Raw genomic sequence first — 26,848 nt, 5'->3', positions numbered from 1 at the left:
ATATATATATATATATATATATATATATATATATATACACACACACACAAACCTCTGTCCCTCTTCTATCCCTCAGCTAACCTTCTCAATCCAAATAAAGGATTAATATCCACCACTCAAATTACTTTCATATTTCACTTTAATAATTCACCACTAATCCTTTATTGGTTCCGGAGCAGCGTGCTACTCAATAAAGTGCTCCAACTCCGCCTAAGGGGTAATAAGCGCTATATACATGCAAACCTTTTTCCCTCCTCTATCCCTTACCTATCCTTCTGAATCCAAATAACTGACTAACCTATCCACCACTCAAATTACTTTCATATTGCACTATAATAATCCTTTAGGGGTTTTGGAGTAGCGAGCTACTCGCCCTAAAAGAGCTTGAACGCCTCATCAGGGGTAGTAAGAGCTATATAAATGCAATTACAATAATAGAAAATCAGTTTAACCAGTTTCATTAAGATTATGGGAAACAAAATTAAACAAGCATTGGCAAAGCTAGTAGGTAAGAAATTGGTGGAGCACGCGAGAGAAATAGCGAGAATTCTAATAAACACAAAAGGTCATGGTGAACGCAAGACCTAATTAAGGGCCCAATTATTAATGAAAGTCTGAAAAGTGCACGCATGTTATAGGTCGTTGCATTAAGTGCAGATTAATGGTTTTCGTGAATTCACAAGCATTTACAGAAGTAGGCCAAGAAACAGTACTCCTAGAAAATATTTCTCAACTGCATTTAAGTAAGAGCAAATCTGCATATGGTGATTTGCTTATGCAAAAATCTTGAGTTTCCAAGTAGACTTGCCCTCCAACCACTGTTTTCCCCAGCCCTAGAAGATGTTTTACATCTGCCATTGTCAGGAGAAAATTTTCAACTTCTCAGTATGGTAAAAAATTAGAGAAGAGTTGGTGAAACCACTTAAACATACAAGCTAATTGGTTTGCATAGACTCAAAAGGGTATTCCAACCCTGGAACTATGGCTTACCTCCAGCCCCAGTATGTAGATCTCCAGAAACGTGGCAACATAACAGAATTGCTAGTATTCAAACTATACTATGGTAGGAGCCCCAGCATCATCAGAAAGGCTATATATCAGAGCACTTGTATAATGAGATTGTTGCAATTTGTTGTAGCATTACATTGCACAAAAGGGATCAGCAGATTGTTACAGGACAAGTAGAGTTATGAAGCAACTTGCCCAATGGAAAAGTAGATATTTGATTAAATTCCACACCCTTGTAGGGGGTGATTTCAATATCTTGCAGAATATAAAATTAGACTCCTCTCAAGAATTAAGGCCAAAATAAATTCAGAGCTTCCACATTGGAGGCCAGAATGGGTCGAGGTTTTGCTTTAGTTGATCCCGAGAGCTTAGTATCCGCAGGCACAACAGTATACTTGATTTTCAAGAGGTTTAACTTAGCCTCAAGGATAGACTTTTTCCTAATCTTTCATCAGTGGGGTAGAGGGAAGTCTTTTATCCTTACTAACACATTCTTTTACCACTCCGTCCCAGTGGTGGAGAGTAGGGATAATAAGACCGAGCGACCCCGGTGGGCATTAGAAAGGGCTCTTTACTAAGGCTGGATGGGTTGCAGGTATGCGAGCCAATGTCATGGAATTTCTAGAGTGGATCATCAGATCAGCATCTACATTTTCCATTTGGGAGTTAAACAAGGTGTTCATCAGGGGGAAGGTAATTTCCTTTAAAGTTAACTTATCTAAGCTAAGGAAGGTGAAAACAATGGCACTACAGCGCGATCTAGACCAAGCATCTCAAATCCACCTAACACACTACTCTCAAACAACTGAGTCTAGATTGAGAGAAGCTAGGCAACATTTAACCACATGCGTGCGGCAGTTATTTTTGCGCGGTGCGGCTTTTTTCTAAAAGCCGCGTTACATGACGAGCTCAGCTTGTCATCCGCACACGACCACCGTGGCGGATGACGAGCTGAGCTCGTCATCAGCAGCGAAGGGGTTAAAGAAGCACCAGGACTCCCAAAATAAAGTTAACCAGAACACATGCTTCCAGCAACTTTATAATGAAAGCGAGCATGATGGGAGATTTTTGTTGTGGTCAGTCAATGTTGTTATTAAGCAATTTATGAAGAGGACAGGGCAGAAATAGATGGGAGAATTTATTAGGTACTCTAAAAAGCTATATACATCACCACCTCCCGCTTCTTCAAAAATAATTAATGATTATCTCAGGACAATAGATCTCCCCATGCTGATCTGAGACCAACAGGTCCACGCAGTGGCTCCCATTATGAATACTAAAGTACAGTAGGCCATTAAAAGATCCACCAATAGGGGGAGGAGCTTCGCAGGCAAGCAAGATGGCCGCGTAAGCTCGGAGCTCCGGAGACCCTCCGCATAAATCCTGATCGAAATCCTGTTGGTGAATGGTCGTAGAGACTGGATCTGCTGTCCGATTCAAAATCCGACACTCATTGACGAAGATACGTCGTGTTGAAGTTCTGTGCCAGGGGCGGACCATTGTCTCAGTGATGGCCGGCGGCTGCGACACTGAAGTGCATGATCGATATGCCGAGTGAGTGACTCCTGTTCCAGCCGGCGGAGCAAGCGGAGTGGCCTATCGCTGACTTAACATTCGCGGCTGCTACGCTCCGCACTTGCTTGTGTACTCGTAGGGGTTCCGGTGTGCCACCCTTTGTTCGGTCCCTGGTTTCAACATGACGGGCAAGGGCGACCCAGACAGAACGGCGAACCGGGTCAGCAAGAAGACGGTCCAATCCCAGACCAACAAGATTGACCGCTATGCCCAACAGAGGACCTGGCCGCTCATTCAAAAGACACTCTACGTGCGGGCTCGCCAGATGAGTCAGAGCAGACACTCCGGGACATCATGGGGGCTATAGCTGGCATCAGAACGGAGATGAACAAGCAACACGAGGTCCTGACGCACAAAGTCGACACCCTGGCGATCGACCTCAACCCGATTAGGGCCGATCTTGGCAAAACCAATGATAGAGTGAAATCACTGGATATCAAAACTGCGAGCCTCACGACTGATGTCTCGGACCTGCAGACGGAGGTCCGGAATTTGAGGTCTGTCAACGACCTATTCTCAAAGCGGCTGGAAGACTTTGAGGGACGTGCCAGGCGGCAGAACGTTTGAATCATTGGAGTTCCGGAGGGTGCAGAGGACTCTGCCACCGACCTCTTTGTCGAGGACCTGATAGACTCATCTGGCCCCTGCGGGCCTCAGCCATTTCTTTTCGGTCGAGCGGGCCCACAGAATGCCGGGTGGACCGCCGAAGTCGGGCGCCACGCCGCGACGCATCATTAACCGCCTGTTCAATTTCAGAGATCGAGATGTGATCCTACAGGCCTCGAGACGGCATGGGCCCCTCAAGTTCCAGAACGCGGATGTCAACTTCTATCCGGACTTTACTAGGGCTGTTCAGAGACAGCGTCAAAGTTTTGCGGGAGTGAAGCGACGTCTCAGAGACTTGGGGATGAAATACTCAATGATGTTCCCCGCTAGACTGCGTATTGAGCACGATGGTCGTGCTGTATTTTTCAACATGCCTGAGACTGTAAGTGACTGGCTGGACACCTTGCCGCACAGACGCGAGGAACAATCGGAGGGTGCCTCGGGAGGCCCCGATCGTCAGGAGTAGTACTCATTTCACTAACTTTGTCGGTCGGTGTTCCTGTTGACTATGGCCTACAAGCCCTTCTGTAGCACTTTATTGTGAATATCCGTTTTACCATGGAGGGTGGCGGGGGGGGGGGGGGGGGGTCGGGGGAGACTACGTGATCTCCTTTCTCCTCTAGGGTCTTCTTGTAGTTTAGTTCATGGGGAGACAGACACACTTCTGGTTGGGGGGGCTAATTAGTCTGCTGCAGGGGTGCAGGGTGGGGGGTGGTATGTGGGTTGGTTTTGTTTGCTTTCTTTGTTTCTTCTTTCCTTTCTTAAGGCAATGCAACGTCTGCTCTAATTCTTTTAATGTATCGATGAGGCCTACTGGGGCCGGCGGAGGCCCGGGATTGGACGATGGGGGGTAGGAAATTAAAAGTTCTGTGTTGGAATGTTAATGGCTTGGGTGACCGCATCAAGAGAGGGGTGGTTTTGCAATTGTTTAGGAGAAGTATGCCTGATGTTATTTTGTTACAGGAGACACACTTGGTGGGAAATACGTGTCGTGCACTCAACAGGAAGGGTTTCAAGATGGTGGCGCATCCAGGGTTCTCTTCGGGGTCCCGTGGGGCAGGGATTATGGTGCGCACGTCTCTCCCATTTGAAATTGACTCCAGTGTCGTGGATGAGAGGGGGCGGTACGATGCCGTCACGGGGAGATGGGAGGGGCGGTCCCTGAATCTGGTTTCAGTTTATGTTCCCCCGGGGTTACAAAACAACACCTTTCAGGACCTTGGAGGTGCCATTTTGAGTCTGCCCGAGGGGTTGGTTATTGTGGGTGGTGACTTCAACTCAGTCTGCTCGGGGACCTTGGACAGACATCCGCCTAGAGATCTCCGTGGTTCACAATCCTGGTTGCCCGATTACCTCGACACTATGGGACTGATTGATTGCTGGAGACTTATGCATCCCACCCAGAGTCAATACTCGTTTCATTCTGGGGCACACGGCAGCCTCTCTAGAATAGATTATGTCGTGGCCTTGGCGGCCCATGCGCCGGCGATTTCCGAGGGCCGCATGCTGGCAAGGGGCATCTCGGACCACTCCCCGGTGTGGGTGTCCTTTGACTTCGACATTGTGGTTACCGAGCAGCCTGTAGTAGTCAACCCGTGGTATTTTCGAAACGCGAAGACGCGCGGACTCCTGGCCAGAGCTATTGAGCTCTATTTTACTGAGAATACTGGGTCGGTCGCATCAGCCGCCACTTTATGGGAGGTGTTTAAGACGGTTCTGGGAGGACGTCCGCAGGCACAGAGATGCCGACATGGTGCGCATCGAAGCAGAGATTATGGAGCTGGACTCCCAATTGGAAGCGGGCCCGACGCCCGAGTTGCTCCATGCCCTCTGTCTTAAGCAATCAGAACATCGCGATCTTGCCTTCCGATGCTGCCATCGTCATGGGTAGAGAACAGGGTAGAATTTATGATGTCGGAGACAAGGCGGGCAACCTCCTTGCTTGGCTTGACAGGAAGGAGAGAGCTGGCCGCGTAGTTCCGGAGGTGCTGGGGGACGATGGCCTGCTTGTCACTGATCCGTGGGCAATAGTTGAGTCGTTCTCGGACTACTTTCAAGGCATTTACACTTCGGTCTCGGACCGGTCTGAGGCCGACTCCTGTGCTCTTTTGGTGGACATAGATCTCCCGTGCCTGCCGGAGGCAGACCGTGCCGACCTAGACAGGGACATTACTGCTGATGAGATAGCCCTTGCCATTCGTTCCCTCAGGTCTGGTAAGGCGCCCGGCCCCAATGGCATTCCAGTGGAACTGTATAAAATCAAGCCGGATGTCGTTTCTCCGCCCCTACGGAACATGTTCCTGGAGGCGCGAGAGACGGGCATGCTTCCGCACGACCAGAGGCTGGCCACCATTGTGGTTATCCATAAGGAAGGGAAACCAAGAGATTTGTGCCGATCGTATCGTCCCATCTCTCTGTTGAATGCAGAGCCTAAGATTCTTGCCAAACTGCTGGGCAACCGCTTGATTGGCGCTATCGGCGACTTAGTGCACCCGGACCAGTCGGGCTTTATTCCACACCGCAACACTGCCCTTAACCTTCGGAGACTCCACGGAGCCCTGGCTAGAGCCCACACCCTCGAGGAGCCAGCTGTTCTGGCGTCGTTGGATGCCACGATGGCGTTTGACTCCGTTGAATAGAACTTCCTGTGGGCAGCGTTGGCGAAGCTCGGCTTCGGTCCGGAATTCGTAGGGTGGGTTAAACTTCTGTATGCCAGCCCGCTGGCTAATGTGACAGTCAATGGTCGAGTTTCCGCGTCCTTTGCTCTTCAGAGGGGCACCAGGCAGGGCTGTCCTCTGTCGCCCCTTTTGTTAGCACTTGCACTTGAACCATTGGCAGCCTGGATACGTAACCACCCTGACATACATGGCATTCGCTGGTCCCCTGAATTCAAGGACCGAGTGACTTTATATGCAGATGACATCCTTTTGTATCTCACCTCCCCTTGCAAATCTCTCATCGTGGCGTGTGACGTGCTTCGACTCTTTGGTCAGTACTCTGGCCTGGTTATTAATTGGTCGAAGTCGCACTTATACGTTCTGAGAGGGGGGGGGGGGCTCGTCTTCCGAGGGACTGTGGCATACAGGTGGCGAGACAGGGATTCAAATACCTGGGGATCTATATCTCCACTGACCCCAAAGCACGCTATGAGAACAATTTGCTTCCCCCTCTTCTTCGTCTCCGACGTGATGTGGAGGGGTGGCGTAAACTCCCTCTCTCTCTGCTTGGGCGCGCGGCGTTATTTAAGAGGATGTCCTTGCCCAGATTCATGTATGCCCTGCAAAACACTCAAGACCCGGTCCCGGCCAGATACTTTGGCGAAATAGAGAGCTTGCAACGTGCCCTGCTCTGGGACGGCCGGCCACGCATTGCTATCACGAAGCTCACGCTCCCGTGGTACGATGGGGGAATAGCATTACCCGACGTGCGGAGATACCATTGGGCCTCCCAGTTGGCAGCCATTAATCATGGCCTACACGGACCGGTGGATAGTCCAGGGTACGCCATGGATCGGTGGCTCCTGGATGGTGAGAAATATCATAGGGCGCTGTATACGAGATCTCTTGATAGGCGGATGTCTGGGCCAACGAAAACCGCTGTGCACATCTGGAGAACGATCACAAAGGCACAGGGGTGGAAAGACAAACTTACTATGGCAACTCCACTTTATGGCTGAGATTCTGGGTAAACTGTGGCACACTAAGGGGTTTGATAAGTGGGACATGATCGGGATCTCTAGGGTGGAGGACATGACGTTGCGAGGGGTGGTGAAGTCTTTTGCCCAACTACAGACTGAGTTCCAGCTGGATGGAACGGAATATTTTCGGTACGCTCAGCTGCGACATGCACTCCTGTCCGCCATGCCGGAGGGTGCGGCAATTCCCGAAAGTTCTCCCTTGGAGGACCGGGTACTGGACGGCCACATGCCGGACAGCGCTATCTCTCCGACATATAAAAAACTGATAAATGTCGGCACGGATCTTCTTCTGGGGGTGAGAGAGCAATGGGTACGGGACGGGATAGAGATAGACGACGAGGACTGGCAATGTGCTGTGTCATCCCCTAAGGAGGTCGCTATCCCCGCCAGTCTTCGATTGGTGCAACTAAAGATCCTGCACAGAGTCTACGTCACTGGCCCCAGATGAATACATATGGGACATTCGGTTAACTGCCTCTGTCGGCGTGGCTGTGGTGCTCTCGCCACCTTTATGCACATTATTTGGGAATGCAGCGTGATAGCTTCCTATTGGAGGCGGGTGCACGTGATCATGAGTGAGGTGACCGGGGTAGAAGTACATGCGGAGGCCCGGAGATGCCTCTTAAATATCTGGGGCCCAACAGATCATAACACTGCTCAAACCCAGTGGGTAACCCTTGGGAATATGGTCGCAAAGCGGGACATTGCACAGATGTGGGGAGCAACAACAGCCCCGAAAGTGGTACAGTGGAAGGCCAATATGGATTGGTGTATGTTCCGAGAAAAGACTATGTGGCCAGGGGTAAACCCAAAAAATGGCAGAAGTTGTGGGGGGCTTGGAACGACTATAGAGGTGACATCTGCATACCACCGGAATCCGCTCCACTGGAAGAACACTTGACCCCATAGCCTATAACTCCAAATGACGGTTCTATGTCCCTATTATCCTATGCTTCCTTCCCCCATCGGTTCTTTGTATCTATATTGTTTTGAATCGAATTGTTGTCATTGTGCCTAGCTGACTCCTCGATTAGGCCTCACTGCATAATGGTTTAATTGCCTTCTTTCTTAGCGCTAGTTCTGGCGCCTCTTTCTGTACTTGTTCCTTCTTATAAAATATAAAAAATGAAAATTATAACCTTCACTCGTTCTGGTACCTTGCCTCTTGCACTCTGATTTGCTGCTTCTTGAATTGCTGCCTAGCCTCCGGGATGTAAGGCTGAATAGCTGTGTGCACTATTTGAAAATAAAGGTTTTTAAAAAAATTTAAAAAAAAAAAAGATCCACCAATAGGAAAGCTTATGGGAGAAATGGGTTGGCAATAAAGCTATACAAAACATTTATGGCTCACATAGCAAGACTGCTGGTACAACTATTTAAGAAAATGTTGGCGGGTTGCCAGCTCTCCAAATCCTTTTCTGAAGCGGTTATAGTAAGCTACTTCAAAAAAAAGATAAGCCGGGCTCATAACGCCCAATCAGTTTGCCTAATAAGGACTATAAATTGCTTAATAAAATATGGTTTCTAGAATATTTTTCATAGCACAAGAAGTGGGGGATATAGATCAATGCAGCTTTCTGCCATGGAGAATCATTGCAAATAATACCAAATTCTTAAATCAGGCTATTGATTATTTCACGAACAATAAAACAAAAGCGGCAATCATTATGAAGGACGCAGAAAAGGCCTTTGATTTAGTCCAGTGGGATATTTTATTTGCAATTTTACCTCGGTTCAATTCCCCCCCACCCCCAAAAAGAAATTGGTGAAACTTGTGATGGACCTATATAGTAAAGCAGAAGCAAAAACAATGGTAAACTCCCAAACAGCAGGATCACTTGAAATTAGATGTGGAACTCGTCAGGTTTTCCCCATGCCTCCGGTGCGGTTTGCACTGGTTATTGAACAAATAGCCTTGCTTCTATGCCAAGACTCTCAGATTAGGGAACCCCTGCCATGAGCTCCCAAGCTCATTTGCAGAGGATACAATTCTTTACTTGGCGGAAGAACTAACTTGCCAGAGCATTCAGAAAGATCAAAACATTATCAGATGCAGGGGGTGGTTACAGACTTAAATCATATAAAGTCTCAAGTACTTTTGTTTAACTGCTACGAGAAAGTACTTCCCATCGACATGCAGACTTAGGAAACAAAAATGCCTGGATAGCTAATTGAGCCTGCCCTGTAAACCTAAGAGTTGTCACAGCTTTTCCAGCTAAAGTATGCACCAGCTCTTTCTAAGGCCAAGAATTTAATAAGACAATGGCAGTCCCCGCCACACACTATTTTTGATCTAATTGCACTAATAAAAAATAAAGAGGATTTTTCCCTTTTTATATTTTCAAACATAAGAATTGAAGTTCCCCAATTTTTTTTTTTTTTTTAACAAAGTCAACTAGGTATTGCATGAATTAGTTTGGGAAGGAAAGAAATCCCATACTAAACTAGAAACTCTGCAGATGCGTATGGAGGACGGGGGTCTTGCGCGGCTCCAAAAATATCAATCTGCTTTTTTGATTTGCGTGCTCTGGCAGTCGCTCCCCTGGACATGGAAGGCAATATTTATCTTGGACAAATGCTCCTAGAAAGCAGTAGTCCGCTTATTCCATTTGTTAAAATTCCAAAGCTTCTATCACAGTAGATTCAAGCTTCCACACAATCCTTTTTTTTTTTTTAGATTTTTTAGATTTTCCCAAAGGAAAAAAGAATTTGTTTGTTTCTTTCCACCCCGAAATCTGGATAGGGGACTGTAACTCATTGAGTCTCCCCCTTGATGACAAGAGTATTAAACTAGTAAAAAATTGAATAAAATAAAAAAAAGTGTCTGTCGATTTAGAGATCTTTTGGTGAATGGGGTCACGAAAACATGGGGGTCACGAAAACATGGGATCAGTTAAAATTGGATAATCCATAGCTTCCCTCGTTTATTTTCTTCTTCAGCTTCGCAATTTTATGTGAAACACGCAACATTCTGGAGATACCCTTGCAACTTTGATTAGACAAGCATACTATGCGAGTAAGACAAGAGGGTGAGGGGGGAGAGAATTGGTACCGAAAAATTCAACAACTATGATAAAATTGCCCGGTTAGCCTTGCAAAAGACTCGAACCTCTACAGTGTGTAAAATAGAAGTGCATACATGGAAGTCTTACAATGAGAGGGCAAATAAACCCATAAGATGAGTCAAGTTAAACGTATGGCCTTTTTTGTAAGGAGCAACTATACTATACCCTATCCCGCTTACAAAGTATGTTCCCATCTATTTCCAGGTCGTGCTTTAGGTGTAGACTTTATACAGGGGACTTGATACATGTTTGTTTCACCTGCCCAAGTCTTTCAGTGGCGAAGTAGAAAATTGCAGACATCTCTAGCTCTCAACTCATTGGCCACAATGTTTGGTATTAACACTACACTTAACTGTTTTTGACGAATTGATACGTTATCGCTCCATTAGTGGCCAAATCTTTGACACTACAAAAATGGAGATTGGTGGAGGTTCCAGGCTTCGACTAATGGGAGCATACGATGAAACAAGCGAAAAACAAGCATTTACATAGCCAATAGGTCTCTCGCCTTTGGGAGGTAAATGATCCATCCGACAATGTCGACATCACAGACCTTGGAGGGTTAAAAAGCAAAGTAGGCCCTTACAGCTTTAGAACTTGAGGCAGGATAGCAGCACATAGATCTCAGCAGAAGGTGCATTTACCCACTAAGACATGTTACCAGCTTAATAAATGGAGAAGTTTAATCAAGAGCAGGAAACATGAATATTTAGTGTTACAAAACAAATTTGGAACAGCTCCTTCAACTGTAAAAATGTGGTAGCCCGAAAGTGTGAAAACATCAAGTTAGAGAGGCGCACTGTTGTCAAATAACAAAAAAAGATGTATTTTTAAAAGAGCACGTTAACCTAAGGATATCGCCAAATAACAGATGTTTATTGTTACCCAACTCAATAGTTCTCATTTTAATCAGCCTCAGAAGGATGACCATGAGCTCAAATATAGGGCACTGCAGTGGACGCATTAGTCCACTAAGCCACTAGATCAGGACAGTAAGCTACGCATAATAACTGCACTCTCAATTCTACAGACCGTGGCAGAAACTTGAAATGAAATCCTAACTAAAAAATAAACGTACCCAATGAATTTAAAGCACCCAACTTCAGCAGGTCTGGTTTTGTTTTATTTCCGAAGGCCAATGAGGGGTTGGTGCAGGAGGGTGTTAATGGATAAAATTAAGATAGATTGTGTTTTAATAATAATAATCCAGAATTTGCATTTACATTAGTTATTTGCATTGCACTTACACCCTCAGAAATTAACAACTTGCTTTTTCAGATCAATGCGAGATGCTAGTTAAAATGCTAGTCCTGAACCAGCAGCTTCTCCAAGGAGGAGGATGGGCTGCAGTAGTCCTGGGTTAATGTTACAGGTGCACTGTGATGCGCTTCTATCAACAGAGGGAAGCAGCCTCAGCTCCTCGGAAGCCTGTTTCCGGTCCAGGGAAGGTATGGCTTGGCAGTTCGGGCTGGACTGTTCCCATGAGGCACAGGGTCAGACTGATTTGCATAAGGCCATGTCTGAACTGGGGTGGCAGAGTGTGCTGAAGAACGGTGATGGATTCAACCCAGATCTGTTGACTGGGTGTGAGTGTTTGATTGGTTCAGATGCTTCATCCATCACCACCCCCTTTTGTACCAGTCAGCACCTAACGCAGCAAGGACCACAACGCACCACGCCATGGGTAAAATAAAGGAACAAGTTCTTCTATGTATGCATCCAGTGGTTTCGGTCATTGGCCAGGGTGCTCTGATGTGTGAAGCCAGCGGCGCTGTGACGAAAGATTTCAACAGCCAAGAAATGCAGAGCCTGTCCTTTGGCACTGCTGATCACGTGTCATCGCAGACAGTCAAGCACCTATAGGATTATTTACTTTACAATTTATAACCCTGTATGCAAATGTCCCACTTTTAGAGACTATGTTACCTGCTTTGCAGATTTGGCATGGGTTGGGCAGGCACATACAACTTCCTGCAAGCCGGTCCGCCCTCCCTCCATCCTCACCCAAAAAGAGGAAACTGCTAATTAAACATACACGCTCACCCACATAAAAAGCCGAAGGACGGGTCTTGACTAATTGCCTATATAGACAGATGGCAGCTGTAGCAAGATGGTGTCCCTAATGGTTGACGCGAGATTGAATGGCTCCCGGCAGCGCACAGAATGGAGGGCAACAGGCAGGTAAGGTGGGCGGTCACTTAATGGGGGGGGAAGTGCCCCAAGTTACTCAAAGTGTCTGCAGCATGCAGAGCCGCAACCCCTCGCACAGGACACCCCAAACAGGCACACAGCAGGCGAATTGAAATAGGTTCCGTGGCATCCTTTTACCAACAATGAACTCTTTAATTCTTCTCAGAATTCTAATAAGATTGTAAATAATATTTTCCTAGAGTGCCTGGTAAACCAGTTTTGTAGCGCTATGAAGACGGGTGGAGGCAGCAGAGGAGACAAACGCGCTAATTAAAAACAGATGGCGCCCCTGCTTGTAACCAAAAGCTGTAGGCCTTGTGCGGATACATTTCCTGGGGAAGATGGGACATTCATCAGCCTTTGCCAATTCTATGCGGTCTTTTTTTTTTTTTTAAAGACCCGCAAAGCCTAAAAAAAAAAAAAACTACACACACAAAAAAACTACACGCACAAGCGTGTGAAAAGCCCCGAGTGAATCCAAGAGGTAGTTTTCCTAGGCTCGACCTAATAAGGAAAAGCTACACTCCCAAAGAGTAGGGACCATAAAAATTGGGGTGGGGAGCTAGGAGTATTTTTTAGGGGGTGGAAACTGTACACATTGTGTTAGGTTTACTATGTGGACCACATCTAGGAACATGTATAACAATTGTGCAACTTTGAGGATGGGTATTTATAATATCGCTTTTATGTATGTGCTTTTTTTATGCATCTTTTATGGTACTAATGTACCAAAATAAAGATTATGAAATGAAAATATCGCTTTTATTTACAATGATGAAATTGTATGATTTAATTGTACTGCAATATTTTCTCCATCTACCTGTCATTATATGTTAATAAATACATTTTAAAAATGTATTATTGGCAGAAGAGCGAGATATTTCACAACCATATGTGTGCCCGGTTTCTAAATCTACCAACATGGTTTATTCATAGTTTCTTGGGAAAATTAGGGTTATGTTGTAGTGTGCAAGATCTTGCCATAAAGCGATACAAAAGGAGATGATGGACGAAGCGTTTGAGCAAATTAAACACTCACCCCCAGTCAACTGATCTGGGTTTAATCCATCACCATTCTTTAGCTCACTCAGCCACCCCAGTTCAGACATGGCCATATGCAAATTAGTCTGACCCTGTTCCTCATGGGAACAGTCCTACCCAAACTGCCAAGCCATGTCTTCCCTGGACCGGAAACAAGCATCCTGGGACCGGTTTCGGATTCATAATCCACATCAGCCAGGCTATCTTGAATCCAGTGGCCAAGTGAGCAAGGGACTCACGTCTGAGCATACCCTGCCAACTTAGGGCGAACAAAGCAATACAAAAAGGGATGATGGACGGCGCATTTGAGCAAATAAAACACTCACCCCCAGTCAACTGATCACTCCCATGACTCCAAAAATTATACATGTACAGCGGAACTTCTATATGGAGTCGTAATCTGCACATTTATGCTACAGCATCAGGTTTTGGTTTCGAATTAGCTCTCCCGGTTTTATGGTATTTAGATTTTTCATTTCCGTCTGAATTTATTTTTTTCTAATACCTGTATTTATCCATATTTTAGTTTTTGTGTAAAAAATAAAGCGGAAATATGTATATTTCCGCATTTATTTAACCAGTTAATGTGCACTCATGCCTGTCAGCCTGACAGGTTTCAATGATGTATACACATTCAGATGGTAAAATATGCAATTGTAAGAAAATATGTAAATTTTACTATCAACATTTTGCAAATCTAATACTGTTTAAGGCACTTTACAAAAATCCCTATTTTTCTTTAATCCCCGTGCCTGTCAATCCGTACAGCTATTGTCCTGGTAGTCCTGATTGACAACATATAGAATCACTCAAAAACAACCCATTTTCCGTTTTTTCCACATTTAAAAATAAATAGACAGGAAAATAAATGATTTTCCATTTGTTAAAATCTGTAGAAATGGGAAACAGGGAGCCTTAGTAGTAATATGCACCATTGATCTAGATCACGCAGACTTTCCAATCAATCTGGTACTGTTTTAATCACTCAGTTTATCATGTTGTGACTGGTATGGCCAATAATAAAGAAAAGATGTAATTTCATGCCCGAATGCCCATGGTTGTCAAAACTAGGTCATTCAGGTCCTGGACATGGGTGGAAAGTTTGTAGATCCATCTCTGATCCGGACATCTCCTCTTCCGGACCTTTTCTCCATAGGTGTTCCAAGTTAGTTTGGTTAAAGGGTGCCACTTTATGACCATTCATGTCAATGCAGTCACTAGCCATTCCGGTAGTACCCCTTCCTTAAACTTAGATTACGTGTGTACGCTGCTGTTGGGCGTTTCATCTTCCTAGTCATCATGCAAACATATTTGAGGTTGAATGGTCAAGTTACTAGATATACAGCAGGGCTCCAATTACAATGGGTGTGGCTAATCTGCAGCCATTCAATTTCAAGACCTAGATTCAGAGTTTAGTTGGCTTGGTCACAAGGCACATGTTGGCTGCAGTTTCCAGAAGGGAAATGATCCCCCTCATCTTAGGTAAGCCCCATAATGTGGTTGTGGTATTATCATTCTATTTTTGGCTCTCGTATGTGCCAAAGCATACTTTAGCTTTCCTTCTATTGGGAGTAAAAAGTGGTTTCTCTAACTAGAGCTCCCCTATATTAAAGATCTTGCAATTGCTCTTTATTAACCTCACTCTATTGGATATTCTATTGTATGTGGTCACACAGGCTATGCAGTTAGTCATGGCCTTGGGGGTGTGCAGGTTTGCGTAGCGCCTCCCTGTACAGTTGCAGGGCCTCTTCATGGTCCTTCTTAAAAATACTCTCGGCAACTCCAGCAGTTTAACCTTTTGCTCAGCGATTCAGTCTGTATCCTGAAATCCACCAGACCGCTGCAATTTCTACGTAGCATTAGGAATTGCACAAATATTTAAGTCTCACGTAGAGAGAAAGAGGGAAATTATTACATTGTAATAGGGTATTCTTTCCCACTGTTTTATTTTGTTGCGCATTTTTGTTTTCAGGCCTCCATTCTAATGAAAGATGTCTGCGTCCAAGAAAGTCAATGTTTCCCTGTGTCCATGCAGTGTGTACATTTAAAATACGTATGGTAGCCATTACATGAACTGCAATGCCCATTCCTCACCTCCGTCCCAGATTAATAAAACATAATCAATATATCATCTACATAACCATATATTCTGCCTATACAGATTTTTTCAAGTCGGTACCATAGACTTTGTGCAAAGGTACTCACCATTGAGGTCCCAGGTACCTACAAGACATGGAAATCTGGTACTCAAACACATTGCTCGTCAATTCAGTAATATGCTCTCTAGGGCATATTGATTATGGTTGTTGTATTCCCACAGGGTGAAGTGGAGCAGTTCTTGAATAACTCTCAACGTCTTATTCTACAGTTAGCTGGGGCATATGCTCTAAAATCCAATCCCATAATTATGCTTTTCTCTGGATCATATTTGACAACTTTAATCAAGCAGAATAGATCTCTATGATACCTCCTATGTGAGCATGCTTTCCACCAACGGATATCCTTCAACTTCTTCCTCTTGCCTCATAGACGGTGTAGGGGTACCTCAAGTGGTCTCTCGCTTCTTTGTTTTCTCAGGGAGCATATGCACCCAGTCTAAAGTCATGAATACCTTTGATAACCACGGCATCAACTGGTCTGCTGGTTTTATTACAATTTAGTTATTGGCAAGAAGAGATTCAAGGGCCAACCTTTCCAATCGGATATCGTGGGATGCTCAATGAGTTGATTGCCTCAATATCCTTTATCACTGCCTATTTGAAACTTTTTTCCTGGGGCATGTGCTGTGGTCAAATCTCCTGCTGCTTGTCAGAGAAGAATGCCTTTAAAATGATTCTACAAAAAATAAACTCATTTTGCATCTTAGTCTGAACTGAACCAATGGAGGAGTGGGTACAAATCCCAAGTCCTTATTAGGTACCTGAATTTGCATGGCTGTCAAGTCTTTCGTTGAGAGGTTGACTGCCAAGTTGGAGAGCTTGTCCCTGGTGTGGTGACCCTCATAATGCTTCGGGTGTTCATCCAAGTCACTTTTTCTTCCAAATTGTACCTTCTGTTCTGGTCTCCTTCTGCCTTCTCCCATTTCTTAGCCTGTCCCTAAAAAGGAAATGGTCATTTTAAGCGTGGGTTAAAATGTAGTGGGTAGGGTGCCAGTATATGAAGGTAGGAACGAATTGTGATCCATGAGGAGTGGTGAGATGTTCTGCATGTGAAAAAGGGATAGTGCCCTTGTGTTCCTATATCAATCCCACGACTGCCCTCTGATCCTCTCCATTGCTCAAGCTCAGCGAATCCGAAGACCAACGGTCTGCTGATGTGTCCGTTTTATTGCCCCTCTCGCCCCCAATTTCACTTGTGAAGTTATTTGCCAAATACAGGTTTTTAGAGTAGAGTAGTCTCTTAAATAATGCAGATTGTACTGTAGCTTTTAAATTCCTCTCATTTGTTCGTATTTCAATTTGCATTGAGTCAGAGTCGCTCTGCCGCCTTGGATATTAAAAAGAACCAGCTGTTCAGGCCTCTCCATGAAATCAGTGCCCATTCCCTACTAAAAATTCGTACCACATAATGAGGTCAACAGGGACCCGAAACGTTCCACATAGGGTGCTCGTTTTGTGGTTTATACCAATTGCTTGGGGAAAACAAGATCACTGTCCCTTACGGATACTTCCTTCTCCCTCTTTTCTCAAGAATTCGATGTGCAGCACAAAGCTGGGGAAGAATTAGGATAAATCCCTCAGAGTTTTTTTTACTATAAGGAAAAATAAATTAACTGATTCATCTACATACAATGAAAACAAGACCTAAAATGTAAGAATGGATAGAATACATCATTGCTCTCCTCATTCACTGTAAACATGATCAAATCGAGAAGAACAAAATAGCAGAAAATGTGGGACTAATTTTGACAGATGACAAGGTGAACTCAATACTCTGATACTCTATTACAGTGATTTAAATATCACTCAGACCATAGATAGTGCAGGAAGACTGGGAGGGAGTCTGACAACTTAAGCAAAATAAAAACAAATGTAAAACTATTTCACTGCGTCATAATGAATAAAATATTCAAAGGCCAATTCTGCCCCCCCCCCCCCCCCCCCCAAAAGGAATAGTAGTGTAAAATGAGCTGAGGCTCTTCCTAGAGAACATCACCTTTAGGAAGGAATAAGCCATGCTCCGTCTCAAGCCTTTACTTGGCTGCCTGAAAAAAACTGTCACAATGGTAAATTTCCCCACACAAAGAATTCAAACAAATGCTCAGGCTCTCTTCTCGCCATGAACTATGAATGGTGGCCCGCGGAACTCTGCCCACCCAGATAGACCTCACCCGCAACCAAGGAATCATCCTGGACAATACGATCTAGGAGGAAATCAGTAAGTGCAGTCTAATCCGCCTGATTCCGCACCCTATGCATGCTCTGCAAGATCTTGAGGTGGCTCCCAGTCAACACCAGAAGGACCATCACACAGGTCCTCGACACAAGCTGGCTGGACTACAGGAACACACTCTGCGTACAAATCACTGCACAACTCCTGAAGAGACTATAGACAACACAAAACTCAGCTCCAAGACTCATCCTCTACCTCCCCAGAAGGACCCACATCACACCCCACCTCAAACAAGCATTTGCAATGCAATAGGTCTTGCATTAGGAAAGTTTGAGCTATTGGTATTGTAAATGACAAATGTTTTATTTATGTGTTGGTTTTGAAAATAGCAAAATTAATAGCTTTGTCATTTACAATGCCAATAGTTTTAACTTTCACAAATGTGATACCGACAGCATTTGTAATGCAATATGTGTTGTATTTACGTGATTTAGATGTATTGATATTACAAATAACGGCTTTTAATTTTTTTTTTAATTAATACTCAAGTAGAATTTATTGTAATTTATAATGGCAAGAGCTTAAACTTTTGTAAATAACTTGAAGATTATGTTCAGTGTATTTTATTGCTTCCGATAATCTAAGAACAGAAGTGAAATATTAACATATTATTGTAGCATTTGTAATAAAGCTTGAAACATTGAGAGAACATATTTGAACCAGTTGTTGTTGAATGGTTGCGCGGCGCGATCCTGTGGCAACAAGACGCGATGCTGTGGCGGCGCGGCGCAATGCTGTGGAGGCAGGGCGATAGAGTGAGAGTGATAGAGTGAGGGTGATAGATAGATTAAAAGAAAAATGTGTCAATGTCTGCATTTTACCCCCAAGCCCGTAATCTTAAAAAACGTGGAAAGTGCTATTTAAATGCAGGACTTCATTGTACTCCATATTTTGCCCCCTTCAGTTGTATAAAAGTCCACTTGTGACATCACTTCCTACCATACAATAGCACCACAGCGATGTCACAGAACAGCCTATTAAATGGGAAGAGAAGTAAGGCATGCCATCAGGATACTAAATCATATATATATATATATTCACTGAAAAAACCATAGGTTATAGACCATATATAGTTAGGGATTAGCATTTAAAAAACCTTATTTTATTTGCACAAAACCATTGAAATTCCATATATAGTTAGTTGCACTAACTATATATCGCGGACCCGCAATCCACTGCTAATGATGTCACATATTACATCATTCATGACATGGTCAGTGACATCACTGATGACATCACTGATGACATCTCAAATGACATCACTGATGACATCACTGATGACAACACCCAGTGACTGTATGTTTCTGTAAAGTTAAAATATGTCTTACATATTGAAGAATGAGTGGATGTATAAGTGTCTGGATGAAGGATTTAGTAGGTGCATGACTGACTGTATGAGAGAATGATTAAATGTGTCTCACTGAGTGTATGGGTTAGTGATTAAAGTGTCTTAATTTGGCAATCATTATTTATGTTGTTCTGTAAACTGCTGCATGTTTAAATCAGTAGCTATATCAGTAACTATATGGGTTATTGAATGGTTGCCCAAGTATTTGTATGGGAGACTGAGTATGTGTGTGGGTGGCTGGGAGGTGTATAACTCTGTGCATAGATGTGTGAGCAGTTGATTCCCTAGGTGTATGGGTTCAAAAGTGCATGTAGAAACAGCTGTATGGACAGTTGACTGTGTGCATGAGTATATTGGTGAGTGAATGGATATCTCAGTGCTACATGTCAAAGTAAGTACATATGTAAAACACACTCCATGTGAGAGTTGACATATATAAATAACTGAACATAAGAGCCAGTGAATGTGTGAGTGGCTGTATGAATCATTGTGAACTTGTATCAAGGATTGTATAAGAGAGTAAATATGTGTTACTATATGTTTGAATAAGTAAGGTGTGTATAACTGTATAGTTGAGGAAATGGAGATGTGATTGATTCTTTGCATGACTGACTAGGTGTGTGAGTAACTCCATGGATGTGTGACAGTCTGTGAGTGCCTGTTTACACTGAGTGTATCTAAGGTTATATTAGAGTCTGAAGATGTATTATCACATAAATGATATCATCAGTGATGTAATCAGTAATGTCAAATGAGATGTCAGTGATGTCATCAGTGATGTCATTTGAGATGTCATCAGTGATGTCATCAGTGATGTCATTTGAGATGTCATCAGTGATGTCATCAGTGATGTCACTGACCATGTCATGAATGATGTAATATGTGACATCATTAGCAGTGGATTGCGGGTCCGCGATATATAGTTAGTGCAACTAACTATATATGGAATTTCAATGGTTTTGTGCAAATAAAATAAGGTTTTTTAAATGCTAATCCCTAACTATATATGGTCTATAACCTATGGTTTTTTCAGTGAATTTTCAAGGTTTTGTAAATGCAAATTCCTAACTATATATGGTCTATAACCTATAGTTTTTTCTGTGAATTTAATTAGTTTTTTAAAAGCTAATATCTATAGCTGTAAAATATATTCTTTATTAAGTGACGTATCACGTAGCCCGTGAGACGCCTCATGATGCATCGCATAACCGTGACGTATCGTCTCTGCAGCGCAAACCAAACCCAAAACGTAAGCGCGCCAGAACACGCTTAAAGATATATATATATTTTTTTAACCTTAATTAGACAAAATCCACACGTGCACATATCACAAACGTTCAAAAAACACAATATGTCGGACTCCCATTACGCTGCCGGTTAGCTGCCCGGTTAACGTACAAGGAAGCACCTTTACCGCGAAAAATCGCAATTTTTTTTTCTTTTGCCCCGCAGGGAACTTTAATAGCCCCCTCATCAATCCTAGGGGTTCAGGAGGGGTCTGCCTTACCCCTTTCATTCATTTACACCTTTTTTTTTCCACCTCTTGTCTCTCGATCCTACCGAGAGACAAGATGGCGGCCGCTCTGGACTGTTTACAATGTTGACAGCCAATCAGCTACTCCTCAGGATTTTTTTTTTTTTGGGCCCCGCGTGGTTTTATAATATCCCCCTCATCAATCCTATGGGGTCAGAAGGGGTCTACCTTGCCCTCTTTCCTTCATTTCCCCCTTTGTTTTGGTCTCCTCTTGTCTCTTGATCCTACCGAGAGACAAGATGGCGGCCGCTCCGGACTGTTTACAATGTTGACAGCCAATCAGCTACTCCTCAGACTCCCGTTACACTGCCGGTTAGCTTCCCGGTTAGCTGCCCAGTTAGCTGCCCGGTTAGCTTACCAAGACGCGTCTCTACGGCGAAAAAATCGGATTTTTTTTTTTTTTTTTTTGGGCCCGGCGTGGCTCTATAATATCCCCCTCATCAATCCTAGGGGGTCAGGAGGGGTCTACCTTGCCCCCTTTCCTTCATTTCCCCCTTTGTTTTGGCCTCCTCTTGTCTCTCGATCCTACCGAGAGACAAGATGGCGGCCGCACCGGACTGTTTAGAATGTTGACAGACACCGGAGAGCCAATCAGCTTCGCTTTGCAAAGTTCCGATACGCGAAAGGTTCGCTAACCGGATAGCTGCCCGGAGCGCTGTTACAGATATATATCTTGATTTAAACGTTAATTTCTCAAAATCCACTGAAGCACATATATTGAGACGTAGCAAAGGCACATCGGGCTAACAGTCCCTACAATTTTGCCAAGTTTCGTGGAAATCCATTCAGCCGTTCGGGCTAAAAGTGAGTCCAACCGCCCTATGGAAATTAACATGGGAAAAACGCATTTTGGGACCCCCCTTTTTTCTCGGCCCCCCCTTGACGAACCCCCCCCAAATTTTCAGGAGCTGCTCAGAAACAAAATGTGCCATTTTCCTGAAAATTTCAGCCGATTCCGTCCACAAGCGCCAAAGTTATTAGACATAGAATTTTCAAAAGTCCCATAGGAAAAAAATCCTAACTATATATACCTACTGGCTATCGCCAGTAGGTAATATATATATATATATATATATATATATATATTTATATTACACACATTAGGAAACTGCAAAAGAGATACCTTAGACAGCCTGGCATAGTTGCTCCGGAAGGGCAAGAGTAGCAGCAGATCGCTCCTGGTCACCAGCCAATATTATCTTTATTAGGGTACTCCTGCAATCTCAACATTGTGAAGATAACACTCATTTTGGGGGAGTTTCACTTTAGGAGACTAACATTAATATGGTGTATGTATGATTAACTAAAACTGCAGCAAGGCTCGTGCTTCAGCATCATAGCCGGTATAAGTAATCAGTGGTTTAAATAGGGCCACTTAACTCTGGCTTGGGGTCGGATGGAATGAATGAGTGCCGCAGACTGCTAGGCGGCCGCTTGGCCAGGTCATGCAGTTCTCATTATCTGCTGGTCTATTTTCAGCCTCTGCTTTAAAAACGTGCATCCAATTGCCGGTGGGAAGCACAGATCGGGTCCGATAAGCAAAGCAGGTGGATGCGTTAAGCTTGGCTGGGTCTCGCGTCGCCGAGAAGGAGCTGGCCCGTCTGTGAAAATCCACTGGCTGAAACCTAAACGTATCCTGATTTGATCGAAGGTCTGCTGGGAAAATGTATGGCGATGTGTGGGCAGAAAGAGCAATGGGCTGCAAAGCTTCATGGAGCGGAGCAGCTGGGGAGAGGTACAGGCATGGAAGGGTGCCGACAGACACATGTGGGCAGAAACAGGGAAAGGGAACTGCGGACAGGGAACGGTATGGGCTCGAAGAGCTGTCCGCTGGGAGAAGAGCAGACCCATAACTGCGGGTTGGGAAGAGGCTGGGAGACCTGCTGGCAGGAAGAGGTGGTTCAGGCTTTGCCGTGAAATGGATAAATAAAAAAATAAAAAAAAAACAAGCCTGTTCCATATTGCTGAAACACAAAAACATGCAGACCTTGGTAAAACTGAAAGGAGTTAATCACGCCTCACATATCCGCTCCTGCATTTCATGCGAGTTTTCCCTAGCCTCCGCCGGCCGCCCCTGAATCTGTGCGTAAGTGAAAGTGTGGCAGAGCACGAGAGGAGATGGGAGCATTCACAGCCCTAGTCTCCTAAACCGCACAGTCACAGCCCTGCTGACGAGCTTACCAAACACATTGCAGACAATGGCTGTGACCGCGCACCTTAGGAGACACCCGCTGTGAAAGTGAGGGAGAGCGCGAGAAGAGACGCGAGCGTTCACAGCGCGTGTCTCCTAAAGCGCGCGGTCACAGCTATTGACTGCAATGGGGTTATTAAGCTCGTGCACCTCTCCTGTCCCACTTCGCTACCTACACGGCGACAATAAGTCTCAGTAACGGCAGCGCTTCGCGCTGCGATGCCAGCGAGACCTAAAAATGACACTGGCTCTCGATTCAGAAGAGAGGCCAGTTTAAGATGCAGACCCACTCATGCAAAGCCCTGCACAACGATAACCAGCATAAATTAACAAATTCCTGACCTTTAACCAAACGACCAGCCACCTAGATCTGCTTCCCTCTTCTTCGCAAACACCCCCAGATCCGCCAAAGCTTGGAACAACCTTTCCCTGCACCTCAGAACCGCCCCATCACACCAGTAATTCAGGAAAAAATTCAAGACCTGGATGTTCGAATGAACAAACCACAATGCAGCAGATAGTATCTCCAGCGCCTCAAGACAGGTGATTTGCAGCACATTATAAATGATGGATTCAAAGGCCTTTAACTGAACTCTCCAAACCTCAGCTCTCACAGCCTTATCGTAGTGGCCACCATAGTTCAAGATCCATTCTTTAAGTGCACCTCAGCAGGCCCTCGAACCAGCACACATCGTAAAAGCACAGTGTTGTCCTCAGAAAGTGAATTGGTGCTGTGAGAGGCACTTTGTCCCTTTTTTACTTGTAAATATTCCACTAATCCGCAGTACCTTTCTCAGGTCACAGAGGACGACCAACTGTCAAGCCTTCCCTCAGTTGCCCAGCCCACTGTGTTCAAATAGTACAGAGACATTTTAAGAATCTGCAGTACCTAGGGAAAAAAGGCACAATATATGGTTACACAAATGTGAATAAACACCAACTGCACTAATCACCACAATCTTGCAGTTTAGTAGCAATGTTTATTTGCCTTGTACAGAGTAGTGTCTGCGAGCTGCAGTCAACAGGCTCAAGTACAACTGATATCTCAGTGAGATAATACACGTTTCCGAGATCCTTGTTTAAACTATAGATTAAAAGTCTCAACCCCAAGAAACAGTTCAGTTGGTAATGCCCCTGAAGCAAAGCACCCGCATTACCAAGTGGCGTCAAAAGAAGTCTTGCACTGGTTTAATCTTCAGATATTCAAACATGAAAGACATTGACACAGGTAATTGAAGTGACAAGAAAAATTACTATTTATTGTATACTATGTAAATTGGTGATTAACAGTAAAATAATAAATTTACATTGTGATATATAAAAAATGCCCCAACATAATCTTTTTTTATTTATATCTGACTATCACCAAGTCCTCATCAAGCTCTAGAATTAGATAACGTGCAACACGTTTCACTTAATCTCATAAAAAAACACATTCAGAAGCCTTGTGTGAAAAGTATGTGCACCAAACCAGCCTTTATCTCAGTTAAGAATGGAATAAGATCAGATGCTGCCAAGAAAGTGCACAATTGCCTGTTCATCAATAAGTGCTACTACCAGTCCGTTTGATGTGCAGCAAGCTGCTCCAGAGAGTATCTTTTGAGCTACTGGTATCTCTCCAGCTACCTGCAAGTAGCTCTCAGGTGTGGAGCACAGACTACTAAATTAGAACCTTTTTCTTGATTGAAATAATACATATACAGCAAAATTGAAAAGTGTGTCTTTGAGATGGAAATGCGTGTTTTTCAGAATTTATAAGGTTATGTTTGAAGAAAAATGCAAAAATTGTCTTCATACATTTAAATCATATATGTGAGTGACAAATTAAGGAGCTTTGGGGAAGAGGGGTGTGGCTTCGCCAAGCTGCTATATGCCCACTTGCTAAGAGGGCTCTGCTGGCCAGGCCCATATTCCTGAATAGATCTGCAGCCATCGGGGTGATCGGAAGCCAAGCAACTGCAGCACACATCCAGTAGAACACAGTGTTGTGAAAAGGCATCCGGCGCGCTCATACAACTCGCCCGACAGCACAAATCGATCCTGCTGAGCCCGTGGGGAAATACCCGCAGCAGCGCCAAGGCCTGCTCCCTCATCGCCGTATGCTGAAGCAGACTGCCACACGAGCGGCTATCTGGCGGTAGTAAATACAGTGAGGCCTAAAGGACACTGATCGAGTGACACCTGAGTGGTATTGGCGTTCGACTGGGGCCCCGATACCGGAGATACTGTTGAAGCCCAAGGGAGCACGAAGCGCGGCGAGCTGCGCAAGAAGATAGAGAGCAAGAGAACTTATCAAGACTGGCACCTGGGAGGCTCCGTGATACAGCGACCCACTGGATACCAGTTGGCCCTCACTGGAGATGGGCAGATGAATCCGGGCCAAGAATCCAGAGTGTGGCCCACGTTAGTGCACCTTTGGGCCCAGGGAGCTGCTAGCCTCGATGCAGGATTTTCCCAGTTTAGGGTGCTGCAGAGGCGGGCCTCCTTCGTGGGCAAGAAGGCCCGGGAGCCAGTAGGCGAGGCTCAGGACCAAGAGGCTCAGGGGCATGGCACACGGCTGGACTGTGCGGACGAGGCGGGTTGCAGGTCATCCGGTACCCGAGCAGGCCAGCATCGTTGGTTGTGCATAGAGCAGTCACGCCCCGCCCCCCGACCGGCACGGACCCGTCGCCTGCCTATTGGAGGGATACTCCAGAGGCCGGTGGCCGTGGGAGCTTCCCTCAATACTGAAGGCCATGCAGATTTCTCGCCCACTAACAGTCTCACATACAGATGAAGTAGATACCCTCAGACCACCACATGCAGAAATATAGCCTTGTGGGCCCCGGTGACCGAATACACTATCAGAGGACTCATAAGAGAGGAGACGGTTAAGGCCCGTCTTCAAGAACCTCCAAACTCCACCAACATTGGGAAGAACGACCCAAAGCAGTCTAAACTACCTTTTGAGAACTAGCGCCTCACACGCACAACGGAGGCGTGCTCCAAACCAGAATTAGAAATAAACATTGGGGAATGCAGAGACAAACAGGAGGAAGACCTGCGTACCATAATGCTGGATATCCGCACCAACCAAAAATCCATTGATACTAAAATAGACTCTCTCCTCTCCAGGCAAGACAAGGTAGAAAAGCAGATAAACTCCCATGAGACTCGTAAAGACAGGCTGAAGAAAAAAAAAAGAAAAAGAAAAAAAAAAAAAAAAAAAAATCGCACCTCAGATGCGCACGACTACCAAGTCGAATCGAAGGAGCACCTCCTCAACATGGAAAAAATACTCATGGTAATTAAAGCAAACAAAACGAAGATTTAGAGGTGTGCTCCAGGCCCAACAATCTAGAAATTGCTGGAATACCAGAGACTACAGCCATATCCAAATGGAATCCTAAGTCGAAAAACTGCTCCGGGAACTGTTTACATCGGTCCTATCCCCCGTGTTTGTTATAGAACGAGCCCACCCCTCACTGGGACCAAGACCAATTTGAGGCCCGCAGAGGGCACCCAACTCAGTTCCAGCCTCATGTAGTGGTTGAGAAAGATGTTGCCGTGCCTCCTCCACTGAAGGTTGCCATATACCAAACCTACAAGAGAACAAGCGAGGAGATAAACACAGTAAAATCCCTTTGGTGGGAAGGACTAAGACGACGTGCAAATATCACTTTACGCACCCTCAACACCGCTAGCATATCACCCACTCGTTCTCCCTTTACACAATAAAGGAACCTTACAACACGCTCACCAAATGGGCCTAGCTACCTTTGATGAGCTCTATACAAAGAGCGAATTCCTGGCCCGTCCACATGGCCCTGATGAGTCCCAGGCGCTGCAGAGGACGGGAGACAACAGCCAAAACCTTGGGAGAGAGGGGCGATGCGGATGCTGCTTGGCTCTACCCAGCGCTGAGGAGATGCAGCACAACAGAAGACTGCAGAAGCGCTGACTTTTTGCATGCTTGGTAACCAGCCCCAGTGTGTAGGAGAACGGTAAATAGAGGGACAACGCACAGTAAATGGCAGTAAGAGTGTGGTACAACACGGCACTGCATGTTCAATCATGCAAGGAACGTGATTTTAACGGGGTCAAGATTAGTCACGTGCAGTGCAGTTTGGGGGCAAATGCATAGATGTGTGTGTGACTGGAGCCATACCATGAGAGGACTTGCTACTGTAAAAAGGGGGACACTTGAGAGAACCCCTGGATC

General features: G+C 45.0%; 1 protein-coding gene across 4 annotated transcripts in view; it reads right to left on the bottom strand.

Annotated features, from left to right (window-relative positions):
• The window catches only part of LOC147667205 (protein strawberry notch homolog 1-like), a 273,523-nt gene that overhangs the window by 193,776 nt on the left and 52,899 nt on the right, over positions 1-26,848 (bottom strand). For 2 of the 4 annotated variants that reach the window (XM_086948851.1, XM_086948852.1), the window contains exon 2: positions 16,103-16,278. The exons of the other annotated variants lie outside the window; for them this stretch is intronic. In XM_086948851.1, the coding sequence (XP_086804977.1) occupies positions 16,103-16,264 (162 nt within the window). In that variant the 5' untranslated portion in view covers positions 16,265-16,278. The remainder of the gene's footprint in view (positions 1-16,102; positions 16,279-26,848) is intronic. 4 annotated transcript variants of the gene reach the window in all.

This window comes from Lissotriton vulgaris, unplaced genomic scaffold (assembly GCF_964263255.1).
Source record: "Lissotriton vulgaris unplaced genomic scaffold, aLisVul1.2 SCAFFOLD_2906, whole genome shotgun sequence".
Lineage (NCBI taxonomy): Eukaryota > Metazoa > Chordata > Amphibia > Caudata > Salamandridae > Lissotriton > Lissotriton vulgaris.
Note: the sequence above shows the minus strand (reverse complement) of the source record. Positions and strands in the feature narration are given on the sequence as shown.